At 44.9% G+C, this 15,240-nt stretch overlaps 1 protein-coding gene across 1 annotated transcript; it reads right to left on the bottom strand.

The window, feature by feature from the left end:
• Positions 1–3,422: 3,422 nt before the first annotated feature.
• LOC125542605 (uncharacterized) lies at positions 3,423–9,329 on the bottom strand. Its single transcript, XM_048705690.2, has 3 exons — positions 7,720–9,329; positions 7,124–7,217; positions 3,423–5,766 (listed from the first exon to the last, which is right to left on the bottom strand). Exons 1-2 carry the CDS (start codon positions 9,233–9,235, stop codon positions 7,171–7,173), a joined length of 1,563 nt encoding a protein of 520 aa, XP_048561647.1. The 5' UTR covers positions 9,236–9,329; the 3' UTR covers positions 3,423–5,766; positions 7,124–7,170.
• Between the last annotated feature and the right edge of the window lie 5,911 nt (positions 9,330–15,240).

Below are 15,240 nucleotides of genomic sequence, written 5' to 3'. Positions count from 1 at the left end.
ATTTACTCTCTCTCTCTCTCTCACATTAGTTCGACTACTTATTCCTGCATGTATTAGAAGTCTAGGACAATTACAATTTCTTCAGGAAGCAGCTCTACGAAAGAATGTTAAGTCAAATCTCCAACAGACTTTCTTGCACACAGCACACACAGTCTACCAAAGATGAGCAACTCTAATTGAGAATTCAAAAGCAAAGTGCATGTATTCAAATGTAAGTCATGTCGGTGCACATACATCCACCCTGAAGTATGAATTTGGAACAATGAAAGAGATAGTACTGGCTACATTCACCATGTCAATCTCAATATCACATTATGTTATCCTCTGCAAGCACATCAAAGCTACACAAAGATATGTCCAAATATTAAACTTCCAACTGAAGACTTCGCTTTTTTATATATTCTTCTTAGCAATTGCAATGATCTGGCATACCAGTCTAGCTGCTCCTTCCTCGTGGTGGAAAAGTCATTTCTCGACACCCTTCAGCTGCTAGAGCACATCATCCACCATCAGTGGCTCCATCTCAAGCAAACACCCTGGTGCGCACAACCTGCAACCAGTCTATGTCATCGTTCTCAGATAGATAAATGCCACCAATTGATTCATCTCGTCAGGATACAAGAATATACATCACGAAAAAGTAAATTCTTTCTTCATATAAAACCATCAAGAATCATTGTTTGCAGCTGTAAAAATAGGTCTGGCAGTGTTCCATTTTTTACATACCCAGCAACATATGCACAGCTAGTACCTAAAGATTCAACATTAGATCGATTACCATGGTGAGGAACAAAGAAGGCCGGAACAGAATCATCCCACTTACTCCTTGGTGCCCTTCATGTGCACGTCGTCACTCTCCTTCTCCTCGATCTTCCTGAGCTTCCTCGGGAAGTACCGACTATGTTGGGTGCACTCTGCACTTGACAATGAGCTTATCCACACGCCGTCCGTGCTACAACAGCTGACATGGATTCGGCGTTGGCAATGAAGAGGCGCTGAAGCTCGGAGTGGCACATGGCACCCAGGCGCATGAGGAGCTTGAGACGCGCCTGTCAGCTATGGAACTGAAGGATAGCTGTTAAATCAAACGAAGGTTACCATCGAAGCCAAGGACACGGGCGACTGTCCAGACGAAGTCCTACACGAGACACACCTACCCCGCCTCGATCTCGCCGCGCCATCGTATTACGCTTGTTATTTGTGATTATAATAAGCAAGCCAAATGTGGTAGATAGATTAGTAGTGCTTAGTTGCCAACATGAAATTTCCAAGCGCAAAAGCAATAACTTCTAACTATCTCTTCTCCCTTGAGACCCAATAACTCAGTTTATGTTCTGTTTTGTCGTGTTTCTTCTTTTCCTCCTTATCCCTGCAGGAATACAAAGTATGTGTGCATCACTTATTATATTTAGTCAAATGCATCATCTATGTTCAGTTTTTCACCACACAGCTATAAACGCAAGCATGTTCTTATGTTGCCTCCCTCTAGGCCACCATGTGCACTCATTCTCCATCGCTACCCCATATCCAACTGCACGAACGTTAGGGAAATTCTGTGCTATTGGATCAGAAAATGGTAGTGGATGTGGATGCCGAAAATTTTAGACCAAGCTTCTAATAAACATTAGTAACAAATTAATACGTGCATGTAGACATAAGATATATGCATAGAGACATTCATTATGCCTTTCTATGTCAAACGTCCAGTAAACTTGATATCGGATGATACCATTGGATGTATTTCAGTCTTCTTGATATCTTTCTATGCACCGAGAGATTATTGTGCGGGCTGCTTCAGTCTGTAGATAGGTCTATATATATGAACAGAGAAGAAAAAAACTAAAATTAGAACTCTGCATAACTGTATTGTTTACATTGAGCATGGCACTGTTTTAATTTTCAGTGTGTGCTGCCTGCTTGCAGCAGCAGTTTTGCATCTCTGGTAAATACAGAATACCCACCGTTGTTGTTGACCTCCCGGAATGTTTACACCATCCTCATGCTTCACCTGCCATTAATTGTCAACACAGTGTCAAGTCAGTATGCATTTTCTGCTGATTGCAAGAACGGCAGCGACCAGATAACTGAAGCGAGCAAACACGTCCAGGTCCTTTTGGGTTTTGGCATGGTGAGTGGCCTCCCAGCTAGAACAGTTAGAGGTGAAGCAAAGAGCACCACCCGAAATAAAAAGCTGCTGAAAGAAGAAATTACAAAAGCAGAAGAACAACTTAATATAATCCGAAAGATCAAGCTAAAAGAATGCAAGCAAACTCGCTGGATGTTCATCCACCGAATAGTACTCAGGAGTATTTTAGTAGTAGTATCGATAGATTAGAGATGTCAGTTCAGAAATTATGAAAGTAAGCCTCCTGGGATTTGTCACACAAGGGGAAACAAAGAGAAGAGGAAAACACCTACGATTTCCGCTAGTATGCTCATCTCGGCCTGCTATGAACCTGTGATAGTGACAGTGCCGCCCGTACTCCTACCCGGCGTCCCGTTCCTCCATCCCACGCGGCTTCCAGTCGTCCACGCCAAGGGCCAAAACCCTTGTTGCCGCTGGCATGATGTGTGTTGGAGGCTGGAAATCCTGCATGCACATGGGGCACTGCAACTGCAAGCCGTCCTATAGGTGCACACGTGATCCGCACCATCGCCGGCGAGTCGATGACTGACGACGGCGCCGGAGTTGGCGTGGATGGCTACGACGCAGTCGGTGCCTGAGCGGGTGTGGATGCCACCGTGGACCTGCCGTCGCAGACGACCCACTGGTGCGAGTCCCGTCATGGTGCGGGTGCAGCCCTGGCGACGGGTGTGCGGCGTGCGGCATCAGATCGATCTTGTGGAGGAAGCAATCAAAGAATGGCAGGCCGAAGATGTCGATGGCCGGGTATAAAGTGCAGAAGCGGATGGCGCGACGATGTCCTTCGTGAGCGCGATGGTGAATCCCATCTTCTTCGGCTCCCCCTCCGGGATGTTGCCCCAGATGAACCCGCGGGCGGACGATGATGCGACTTGGCCAGAGCCGAGGCGAGTATCTCGCAATCCGATGGTAGGGCTGCAGCAATCACGACTTGCGAGGCATGGCGCTAGACGTAGTTGACAAGGGAGAGGAGCAGGAGCGAAGGGGAGGATCCAATGACGACCATGTCATCCAAGAGAGAGAGAGAGATCATGGTGGGGCAGGGAGTCGTTTCGAAGTGGCAAGTGATCATAGAGCGTGCGGGGTGGAGTTGGTTCAGCTAGATTTTTCTGGTTTATCGATCGTGCGTAGTTTCGTTTGAGATCCGAGATTAGCGTGAGGGAAGGATGAAGAGCGAGAGGTCGAACCATCACGACGTCCGATTCTCCTTTAATAGTAAAGATACTGCAAGAAAGGACCCCTTCTCAAAGTCTTAGAGAAAATCACTGACAAGGGCCGGCTCTGGGCACGTTAGAGACCTCATCTACTGCTGTAGCTTGGAGCTGAACTAGCTGAGGTCGCTGCCAGTGCCAGGCTAGTGCTTGTCTATCTGATGTGCTGACCCTTCATTCCTATAGTTTCGCTGCTGGTCGATCTGTGGAAATGAATGAATGAATGAATGAATGAATGCACCACAGGTGCCTTAAAGCGTTTCTACCATATCATGGTAAAGCACCGAAATGTGCAAAGCTCCAGATCATGACAGTGTTTTACTCCTTCCGCTCGGAAATACTTATCCTTGTAGAAATGACAGTCTCTAACATGCTTATCTCCACAAAATTCACCAAAAACTAACACCTACAGTGGCGGCCTCAGCCTTAAGGTCATAAGAGCTTAAGTTGGGCTCATGTCGTTCCCGTCACAGGTATTCCAAATTGATTCCAGTCTTGCTCTCTGTACTCTTCGAAATTGCATGGAATTTCAGCAGAGAATACAAGCAAAGTCAAGCAGCAAATAGCATCCAAAGCATTGGACTACCAGCAGCAAAACAAATCTCACTCTCAGGGCATGGAAGTGCTTACCCTGGCTTCCAAGTTTCTGCCCGCGCTAATTGCGTGCCTGCAAATACACATCCACAAAAGAACCAGATAATCATATGCAGCCAAAGTGACCACCTCCTACAAAAGAAACCAGGCCTGCCTCAGAAAGGAGGCTAAATTAAGAGAATGCTTGGGAACTGGATACCACGAGTTAATCCAGGAAAGCTTGCTACAGGATATATGTATTTGAATGAGAAAATAAATAAAGAAACATTAGTTTATGTGAAATTACATTTTAAATATTCCTAACAATGATGGTATGTGGGAATATAGGTTTGAAGTTGTTTATAAGGCAGTAAGGCGACCTAAGGCGAGCACCAACCGCTCTGACACCTAAGCGCCTAAAGCTGGCATATTTCTAAGAACCTACTAGGGCGCCCTATTGCCTAAGCGACACCTAAGTGTCTAAAGCAGGACGACTTGAAAACAATGTGAACGACATTTTACTGCCATATAGACTCACTGCACAGAACTAACATGCAAACCAGCAAGTGGCACCACATGAAGCAAAACCATACATTATATATAGTTCTTCAAGATTTGAAAACAAAGTTAAATGAAAACTTTCTGCTGCAAGTTCCAGTTCGCAGCACAATGCATGCACTGACAGACAGGCACAGAAAATCACTGCATTTACACATACAGTTCTAACCATTAAGTATTGCGACTTAAATATGACGATGGAGTGTTTGAAAATTAACAAACGTTTTGCTAACCAAGGTGTATTCAAGTTCCAGCAAGCTTACTACTCCCTCTGTAAACTAATATAAGAGCGTTTAGAACACTACTCTTATATTAGTTTATAGAGGGAGTAGAAAACACTACATTTACACGAAGTTCTAACCATTTAGTATTGCAAATTAAATACAAAATTATGAAAAAGGTAGAGATAAATAAGCTGCTAAATGTTAAACAGTAACAAACATGAAACCTGCTTACCCAAGTCTGACATATATACAATACTAGAAAAGGAAGTGGGCGAAGAGAACATTTTGCCAGCAACTAGCGCTCTGTACGGCTGATCAGCAGGGAGGCTAAAACCAAGGTATTTGTTAAGGATAATCATGAGGCTCAATAATTCAATATAGGTCTCTGAATTCCTTTCTTCTATAAATCATTGAAAAGAGAATTGAAATTGTATGTAGCTTAAAATATTTAAGATGGCCTCTACCCAAAGCATTTGAAATCTGAAACCCAACTATATAGATTTGAACATCACCAAACTATTTCTCTAATGTGTTCGCCATAATAATAAGCATCCATGTGTACAAACGAGTTATACAAGATTCTTTTCCTGGCATATGATACCAAATGCCTTAAAATAGAAGTGGATAAACCTATAGTATTACCTTCATCATGCTTCAGTTCTTTCCTCTGCAGGCTGTTCGTTGGTTTCCCGTTCTCCTAGCTCCTGATGGTCAGCCCAACTGAATAGACATGGCACTGTTTGTTCGAACGGACGTGATAAGTTTATTTTTCAGAAAATAGCACAGAAGACCTGTCAGAGTTTTTTCTCTCCAGAAAATAGCAGAGAAGACTTGCCAAACACAACCATGGGATAAAAGATACGGAGTACAACAGAATCTGTCTTGAACTTCCTTCGAATAGATATTAAAAAGCATCTTGTTACATTACAAACTTAGTGGAAAAGGCTACGACACAAGCACAGTAAGTTCTTCCACATAACATATATATACACTGCCGACCAGATTGATGCAACACGACAAACTTGTGAAGAACAGCAGCAGCCCTTAATTACTTCACCTGGAGAAAACAAAATTGTTAATCCATTAGTAGATACTAGAAATATAGACAAGACCTAATGGTAGCACCTATGCAGCAGCATACATGGTTAAAAACAGTCAATGAGCAAGTTGTGCGTGCGTCGTAAAATGAAATGGATATCATACTCCTCCAGTCCTATATCTCCTAGGATTACAAATGACAGCGAAGTAAATCAGTGAAGCCCTTTGACATTGTAATTTACTTGGGTGGGATAGTTGAATGCTACTAATGTCTACTCTCAGTTTGCTGGTTCTGAAATAGCTAAACCAAGGGTGAGCTCTAGGCATGACCAAATACCAACCAGGTAATAGGGCTGGGGAGAAAAACCGAGAACGGAAGACCAGAGCCGAAAAAACAGGGACCGAAGCAGAAATAACCGAGGACCAAAACTTCGGTTGTATGTTCGGTTCGCACAAATCTAAAACCGAAATAAGTTCGGTCATTGGATCTGGCTGACCGAATTCCTGAATTGACCGAAATATTATATAAGGCCCATCATAACTAAGCCCAATAGCCCATCAATGCGAAGCTTCTAGCCAACAGGAGCAGTCCCACAGGCCGCAACTTATCCATAACGTTCTTGCTTCACGCACGCATATCACGTATCACCACCGCCCCCATTTGTCCACCTCATGCAAACCCAGTGGCGGCTGGCTAGCCATGGCTCCAACTCAGTGGTGGCGGCGGCAGCGCCAATGTTACCGCGCGGCAGGGTCCGGCGACGCACTTGGCTCCCGCGCGGCGGCAGAGGCAGCGCCCATGGCTACCACGCAGCGGCGGCCGACAACGTACATGGCCCCCACGCAACAGCGAGCTAGTGACCATCACTCCTTCACAGCCAGCGGCCCGCATGCGAGAATATCCAGCGCCATTTAATTCCTTCATCCTACTAATTTCTCCACTATGTTGGCCTGTTTGTTGTCCCTTTTGACTTTTGACTACGGATTTCTTGCTCCCTAACCTATTCTCAGTTTTCTTCGGTTATTCTGAGGACCAAACCAAACTATCGGTGCACTGAAATATCGCTTATCAATTTTCCATGAGACCAAACAGTTAGTAAATATAGGAAACCAAATATCAAGATAACCGAAGCACCGAACCGATCAGTTCGGTCTAACCAAACACCCAGCCTGACCAGGTAATATCAACAGCAACACAACACCGTGTGAAACATCTGCACGTCATTTATAAGTTACAACCTAAAATTGTTTTAATTGCTGTACCCATCATTAACATCCATGAAACCCTACAGCCCAATGAGCAATAGTTTCCATTAAAAAAATTAAACAATCTAGACGACTAGACCTCACAAACTATATCTCGAAGATGTTGTTACCTGTTGAACCATTCGAGCACATTATGACATGCAACCAGATAGTCATCCTACGTATTGTGCAACATTTCAGCTCCATCGCATACACCAGGAATGGCTATGACCAGAAGCATAAGAAGTCAAGCGATTAATAAAAGCCACAAGGAAAAGACATAAGAGGCAACAGTGAGTCAAGTTACATAGATGAACCGACAAAATAACTACTTAGGTTTTTATGAATGTTCTATAACCCACTTTTGATGCTAACAATAGATAAACAAAGCCACATAATTTTTAAATGCAAAGAGCAATCCAGAAACAGTAATATTTAGCTACCTCATAAAGAAAGTTTTCGCTTGTAAGAAAAAAAAAAGACTGCCTAGAATTTATCCCACATATCCAGGTGACAAAGATAATAGCACAAATGTACTCGTTAGAGACAAGAAATTCAAAAAAATAAATTGTCTGTGTAGTAGTACAAGTGTACTCGTCACTTGCAGCAGGGATCTTCAACAAGTGACCAAAAAACTGCTATTTCAGAAGTTATTCCATCAACCTTTTTTGTGATATTATTGGATTTGGTTATTACCACAATACACAGACTAAGGATGAGCAATCACCTGGTGCATAGAAACTTGTGAAAGGGTGACATCTATTATTGGGACAATAGCTTCGATAAAGTTTATTGGATTGCATCGACATCAGTTGAACCATGTAGACACTGGCGTCCACATGTAAAAATATTACACCATTATCCTCATCATACCCCAGTACATCTATCCATCTCGGCGATATCACAAGGTGATGAGAGAGCCCAAGAATAGGATGCATTTGAATGCTCTTGTGCTTTAACCATGTGGCAACACCATGACAATCAATCTTCCTCCGCCACATTGTGAATCTACCATAAAACAACATGATGAGACCAACAGAACCATCCTCTGCCTTGAAGATCTGATGTCTGAGTGAGTTACTAAGACAATGAGGCCCCTTGATCACAGCTAGGCTATGTGTATCCAAATCAAACTCAATTATGTCGTTTGTGCGCCTATCCAAATCCCGCAAACGTTGGCCGGCATCAATAGACTTAGACGACCAGTAAAGGACATTACCAACAAGAACTCCGGGATTAGCATCAGCAAGCTCACATCGAGCATATGTGAAGATGATATTGCCCCATACACCAGTCTCTGAGGAGTAAACACAAGCGACCGGACGATTATCCTTTCTGTACATGGACACCAAGACCACCTTGAATGGGCCCCAATGGCAGCTGCGGTGCACGTGGCCAAGCTCGTCGGCAGCACAGAGAACCGCCGCATGGAGAAAGTCCCTCTTGAACTCCGTGGGAACGGCCAAACGGCACTGCTCGCCCGTGATGGGGGCGAAGACAACTAACTCCATGGGCACATGGTCCATGATGAGAAGGCGACCTTGGCGGCACCCGAGCAGCTGGGCCCTGGAGCGGACGCCGGTTTCGACGCCGTGATGTCGCAGATCGAAGCGCTGAGGAGGGATCCGGTCGGGAGGGTCGAGGATGGGCCTGAACGCGATCCACTTGTCACGGCGCTTCAAGGAGCGACGATTAAGGAGGCCGCGCGAGTCGACCTCCCAGTCGAGGGGCTCGAAGACGCCGAGGAGGGGCGGCTTGCGGTGGCGGGCAGAGAAGCCGCGGAGGAACCGGGGGTCGGCGGCGACGCGCAGCCAGCGCTTGCAGGCGGCGGCGGCGCGTGGGAGGGAGGACGGCTGCGGCGGGAGGCGGAGGAGGATCTCCCGGAGGAGATCGTCGCTGGCTGGGAGGGAGTCAGCCGCCTCCGGCGAGGTTCCGCGGCGGCGGCGGGTCACTCGGGCGGCCTCCCCACCCCCACTCGCGTGGATTTGGGGATGGAATCGCGGGCTGCTGCGTCGGGTCACTCCGGCGCCCTCCCCATTCGCGTGCATCTGGGGAGGGAGGCGCGTGCCGCGGCGGCGACGGCGGGTCACTCCGGAGACCTCCTTGCTCGCGAGGGTTTGGGGATGGAGGCGCGGGCTGCGACGGCGTGTTGCAATTTCGGCTTCCTCCTCATTCGAGTGGATCCGGGGGCGGAGGCGCGTGCTGCGGCGAGGGCAGTTCGCTCCGGCGGCCTCGTCCGCCATTTGGATTTGGGGACAGAGGCGCCGGCAAGGCACTGCTACTCCCGGCGAGAACGGACTAGGGGAGTGGTGGCCTGGTGGAGGCTGCTGCTGCCTGTTGCCCTCGTGGTGGGTTTTTCTTTCCTTTTTATTCTAGGGCCAATTTCAGTTCTGCCCCTAACTCGAACCCATTACTCAGTTTTGCCCCTAGTTTTCGGGTATGCTCAGTTTTGCCCCTCTGCCGTCAGTGCCACTTATAGAAATGCCCCTCCGCTCCGTTTCCGTCCAGTCAAGGCTGTTTGACCGCTTACTTGCCGTCAGTTTGACATATTTGCCCCTCTTTCTTACATGTGGGCCCTCTCTTACCTCTTCGCTTCACTCTCTCTCTGCTCTTCTTCAACCTCTCGACGAATCGATTTGGAGAGGGGATAGATCGACCGCAACAGGATTCAGAGGCCGACGGTGGGTCGATTTGGAGGGCGGCGGCATGTCCACGTCGAGCTCGTCGGTGGCTTGCGAGGTAAGTGTGGCTCGTCGGTGGATCGATCTGGGGGGATTTCTATCCCAATTAGGGTTCATCAGATTGGGGATTTCCTGCATTTAGGTCGATGGTGTTGGGATTGTTCAGTTTCAATCCGAGTTCTACCTCCCCCATCCGTCATTCTCTGGGCTGGAGATGAGCACGACGCGGCGGTGCGCAGGGCACGGTCTCATCCCCGCTCGTCACGTCGCCTGGGGAGGTGCAAGCACGGGAAGAAGATTCTTAGGCTGCCCCCTAGATGTAAGGGAGTAACTCTCATTCCCACTCTGTCTGTCCTCTCATTTTGCTTTCATTATTTGCCAATTTTTTGTTGTATAATGTAAGATATAATTCTGCAGCTCCCTGATGAATGCGACTGGGTAGTTTGGATTGATCCCCCCCCCACAGATTGTGTTGCTCGTGCATTCGAGGAACTTCATGCTGGATTGGAGAAAAGCTGGCTAAAGTACCATCATTTGGAGAGGAGGTTGATGTACTTAACAGAGAAGAACAAGAAACTCAAGCTGAAGATCAAGAAGAGAAATGAACTTATACAAACATGGGGATTTCTCATAGTAATTTGCATTAGCATTTTGGCATCAGTTTTTCCTGAGTGGTTTAAGAATCCATACTAGCTGGATTATGGTCTGTAATGAAATGTAATGTATTGTTGTGTGATCTATCTTAATTAGAGCACATTGGAAATGAGTTTCATTTGGTGTAATGTGACAAGTTTTAACTGGAAATGAGTTTGCTATTTTGAGTATATTGTGTTCCATTTTGTACCAATGTAGTAATGTGACAAAACTTGACAGTGTAGTAGTAATGTGACAAAACTTGACAGCGCAGTAGTAATGTGACAAAACTTGACAGTGCAGTAGTAATGTGACAAAAATGACAGTTAGATGGGCACACTAGCAGCTGGACCAAACATAGGACATGATCACATTGAGACATAAGAGAGTTCACAACATTGTGCCACAACAAACTTCAAATCTAGCACATGACCTTACAGTTTTCACACCCACAACAAATTTTCACAGCATTACAAGTACTACCACAACTACTTGTTCTTCTTGCTCCTGGTATTGCAAGCTGGGTTTGAAGAGAGCCTAGAACTCCTCCTGGTGCTCACAGTTTTGCTCACAACCTTGTTTGGAGTAGAAGAACTGGTAGGATTATTGCTTCCAGTGACAGAACCTATAATCTCCTCTTCTGCAATTTTGAACTTCTTCTTAAGTGGTGACTGCCCCCTCTCAGCTGGTCTTTTGTAGTTCTTTCTTGGGCTGCAAAGTCACAAATAAATGGGAGAGGTCAGTTAGCAAAAATTGAAGAAGTTAGGAAATAACTTCAAAAATAAACCAAAAAAGTACCTGACTGCACTACTGACTGTTGTTGCATATGCAGAAGTTGCATTTGCATTAGCAGCATCTCCAGCACTTGCATTTGCATCTGCATTTGCATCATCTCCAACACTTGCATTTGCATCTGCATTTGCATCATCTCCAGCACTTGCATTTGCATCTGCATTTGCATCATCTCCAACAATTGCATTTGCATTTAGATCATCAGTAGCAGCATATGCCATAGTTTCATTAGTAGCAGTTGTTGCATCAGTAGCAACATCAGTTGCTTCATCATTTTTAGCCAGAGGTTCATCATTAGCATTATCAGCACCCCAATGTTCTTCCTCTCCAAATGCAGGGTCAATGGACTCTTTGCAGTGGCTGCCTTTGTGCCCATGTTTCCCACATCTTGAACACTTATTCTTTCTTCCTCCAAGTCCTTTTCCCTCTGATTTAGCCCTAATTCTTGTCTTCCTAGGTCTACCAGGTGGCCTATTTTGCAATGGAGCACTCAATTTAAATCCTGGGTCTACAACATCCCATTGTTGCTTGCCCTCCAGAAGTGGCAGATTATCAGCATAAGTAGCCTTGAATTTTGCCACAGAGAAATACTCATGAACATACTGATCAATCTCACTAACTGGACCTCTCATTGAAGTGATAAAGTACAATGCATGTATGCATGGTTGTCCTGTTAGTTGCCACTTTCTACAACTACAAGTATGTGTTTGCAAATTAACAGGATATCTCCACTCTCTTTTTTCCTTGTCAATTGCAGTAATCTCTGCCTCAAATGTGCTTCTTTTCACTATGGACATATCAAGGTCTTTTGATTTTGCATGAAGCATAATCATGATTTTTGGGATTATGATGTGCCCATTGTATGTCCTAGCTGCAATCTGCTGTCTCAAGTCAAACTTTTCCATTATGAACTGCCTAATTTTGTCAAGCAAGTCCACAATGTGTATCCCCTTCCACTTCTTAATTTTGGAATTGAATTACTCAGCTAAATCCTGTGTTCCGTGCTTTTGTACCAGCAGGAACTAGAATAGTTGTTTCCATTCTACAATCCAAACATATATAGTCCACCCTACGAATGACAGTGAAAAACAGAAAAAAAAATTGAACCAAATGAGCACTACGCACGCAACACTAGGAATCAAATCGAACTACAATACGTATAGCAGGCTTCAGATCTGAAAGTACTGCACTTACCCCTTCGGATTTGTGCTCCCTTCATGGCCACCGCCGACGCCGCAACCACCGTCGACCTCCATCCACAGCGGTTGGCCTCCGAATCACAACACAGCTCACATAAAGAGTCAGGTCCACCGAATCTCCATCGTGCCCGCCATTGATCTGGAGTTTTCTATGGTGGGGATCGAAGCCGCTAGGGTTCGAGTGAGGGGGCGATTTGGGGGAGAGAGCTAGGGTTAGGGTCGAGGTTGAAGAAGAGCAGAGAGAGAGAGAGAGTGAAGCGAATAGGTAAGAGAGGGCCCACATGTAAGAAAGAGGGGCAAATATGTCAAACTGACGGCAAGTTAGCGGTCAAACAGCCTTGACTGGACGGAAACGGAGCGGAGGGGCATTTCTATAAGTGGCACTGACGGCAGAGGGGCAAAACTGAGCATACCCGAAAACTAGGGGCAAAACTGAGTAGTGGGTTCGAGTTAGGGGCACAGATGTAAATGTCCCTTTATTCTACCGTTCTCTCTGCTTGGAGCCTTGGATGGCAGCCCAACTGAAGGAAGAATTTAATCAGTTTGTACTAATAATTACTAGTAACGTGTACGTGCAACGCACGTCTAGATTAACATAAAATTATTCAAGGATGACGGTCATCTAAATATTGCATGTCGTGAATAACAAAAATCGTCTAAATTATTGCATGTCGTGAAATAACAAAAATCATTGTTGATTCAAATTGTAAGTCATGTACACGACATGTACATATGAACTAATGTAAACTTAGTTAAATCTATAACAAGCACAAACGATCGGATTGTGGCATGTCACGGAACAACAAAGTTTTTAATTGTAATACCACAAACTTTGTAATTTACTTTATACTAATAAGTACTATAAATACCCTTTCCCAGACAAGATGCATTACCAGCTACATATATGAAGGTGTGCGTATTCAAACTATTTTTGCCTCAGTAAAGGATAGACTGAGTGCTAAGTTTCCACACCAGGACCTCTTGAGACAAGTGGGGAGTATTTCACCCACTCGAATACATTCCCGAAAAGGTATCAAGCTGCTCACTCAAAAAACCTAAATTCATTCACAAAAGGCATCCGTAAGCACTTGGATACATGTAGTGCGGAAACAAGGTAGATAACAAAGTTAGTAGATCTTGGACTTCTTTGCACTTCATTTGCACATTGATATGATTACAGTAGTAACAAAGGGGAGAATATAGATATCAAGTAGATCTTGTTGCAGTTGATAGTACAATACTATTTATTCCCAGCAATTAAATCTCATTGTACATCAATTGCTCACCCATGGTAAAAAGGAAGCATCACTGATTTATGATCACTACAAAGTAGTCTAATTTAATTAGAAACCACATGCATTTAGCCAAAGTATCTCTGGTTAAATATTCAAACAATGAAATAAATCACTTGCAAGAAATAAATATGTGCTCTTAGAGATTCTAGAACTGTGTTCCTGGAGCTCTTTGAGGTAATCAGTCTTTTTGTAATCTAAAACATGAACATGTGGATGGTAAAAAAACTTTGCATTAAATATGTGCATGATCATAAATACAAGTGTTTCCGGTTGTAACCTGAAGGCATCCAGCTCAATTGTAAATGTTAATCCTGAAACCGAATCTAGTCGTTTGCCCTTGATAACCTGCACATTCTCTTGTTAAGTTGTTAGCACTAAAGATGACATGAACCTGAACATATATGAGCTGCTAAAAGACATATTCACATGGCCATCGACCAACAGTAATGCAGTATACATGGTGCATGTATAGGGTATTACTATCCTTCCTCTACCATGTGGCATCTGCGGACCAGGAGGCGACTTTGACACCACCAGATGCTCAGCACTGTGATTCGATGGAAGAGTGTCGATTGGATGCCCACCGTCCCGTTTCTCACCATGGTAATGCATGGCCCCAGCCACAACCTCTTCCCCCATGTCCTCGGCCTCTCCATTGCATCATTCCAGCTTTGTCATAGAAACCATCCTCACCCTATATAAGAGACACACCATTAGATAGATACCTACCGCATCTTCTTCTTCATATTCTTCAAGATCAACTTCATCCGCAACCTCCTCATCTCCACCTTTTCTTCCTTGACCAATCCCATGTTTCTAGTGGCCAGTAACAAATTAAATGTGAAAAAAAGGATCCCCTACAATGAAGCATGCGATATAATGGTGATATTAAAAAAGTCTTGTGGGAACAGTCTGTCCTCTAAATGTAATCTTCACTAAGCACTTAAGCAGGCTTGTACTCGTCAATAAAAAATGACAAATAGATGTAGCCAAAATAGTAAGATGGAGAAGGAATACATAGGAGAATTTTGTGTGCATTATGCTCAGAATCAATCTATGATTACTTCAAATTTTGCATAAAACATGGCATGACCAATAAAAAAAGATATTGAATTGGCCAGGATTCATTAAGGTGCCAGGAGCGAACAAACTCTCCATGTCACTGATCACGTGTTGATCGATCCAAAATTTCAGAAAATTCAATACAAGAGGTAATTGAGCATACACAGAAGGTCCATTTACATATTTCATCAAATGGTATGTACTTATATCTTTACTGATTCGTAATTGAGCATACACAGAGGGTGTCACCGGCAAGCTCATGTGACCTCGATTTAGATCCTCTACTCAAACATACTGAACAGAGAGGTTAGAAAGACAGATTGGGTGCAGAGGGTGCAGTTGGTCCTGCCGCCGCCCACGCCCTTATGCCGGCACCGCCGCAACGCCTTGCTGCAGCTTGAGAGGGACAGGAGAGTAGAGAGGGAAGAAGGAACATAGAGAGGGAGAGGGAGAGAAGTACCCTCGTCTGAAGAGCCTTCTCGTCACTACGCTCGTCGGCGTCAAACGGCCCCACCCCGTCATCGTTCTTCCACGTCTCCACCGCAGAACCCTTGCGCACGCAGCAACACCGCGTGGGCATCAAGCG

Source organism: Triticum urartu, chromosome 3A, assembly GCF_056163025.1.
Source record: "Triticum urartu cultivar PI428250 chromosome 3A, HENAU_Tu73, whole genome shotgun sequence".
Taxonomy (NCBI): domain Eukaryota; kingdom Viridiplantae; phylum Streptophyta; class Magnoliopsida; order Poales; family Poaceae; genus Triticum; species Triticum urartu.
The sequence above is the reverse complement of the archived record's forward strand: the minus strand, read 5'-3'. Positions and strand labels throughout refer to the sequence as shown.

Coding starts and splice junctions, on each gene's coding strand:
- LOC125542605 (XM_048705690.2), bottom strand. CDS start 9,235: ATGGCGGACGAGGCCGCCGGAGCGAACTGCCCTCGCCGCAGCACGCGC. Junction 7,218..7,719: donor CACAAGTTTCTATGCACCAG/GTGATTGCTCAT, acceptor TTCTGGTCATAG/CCATTCCTGGTGTATGCGAT.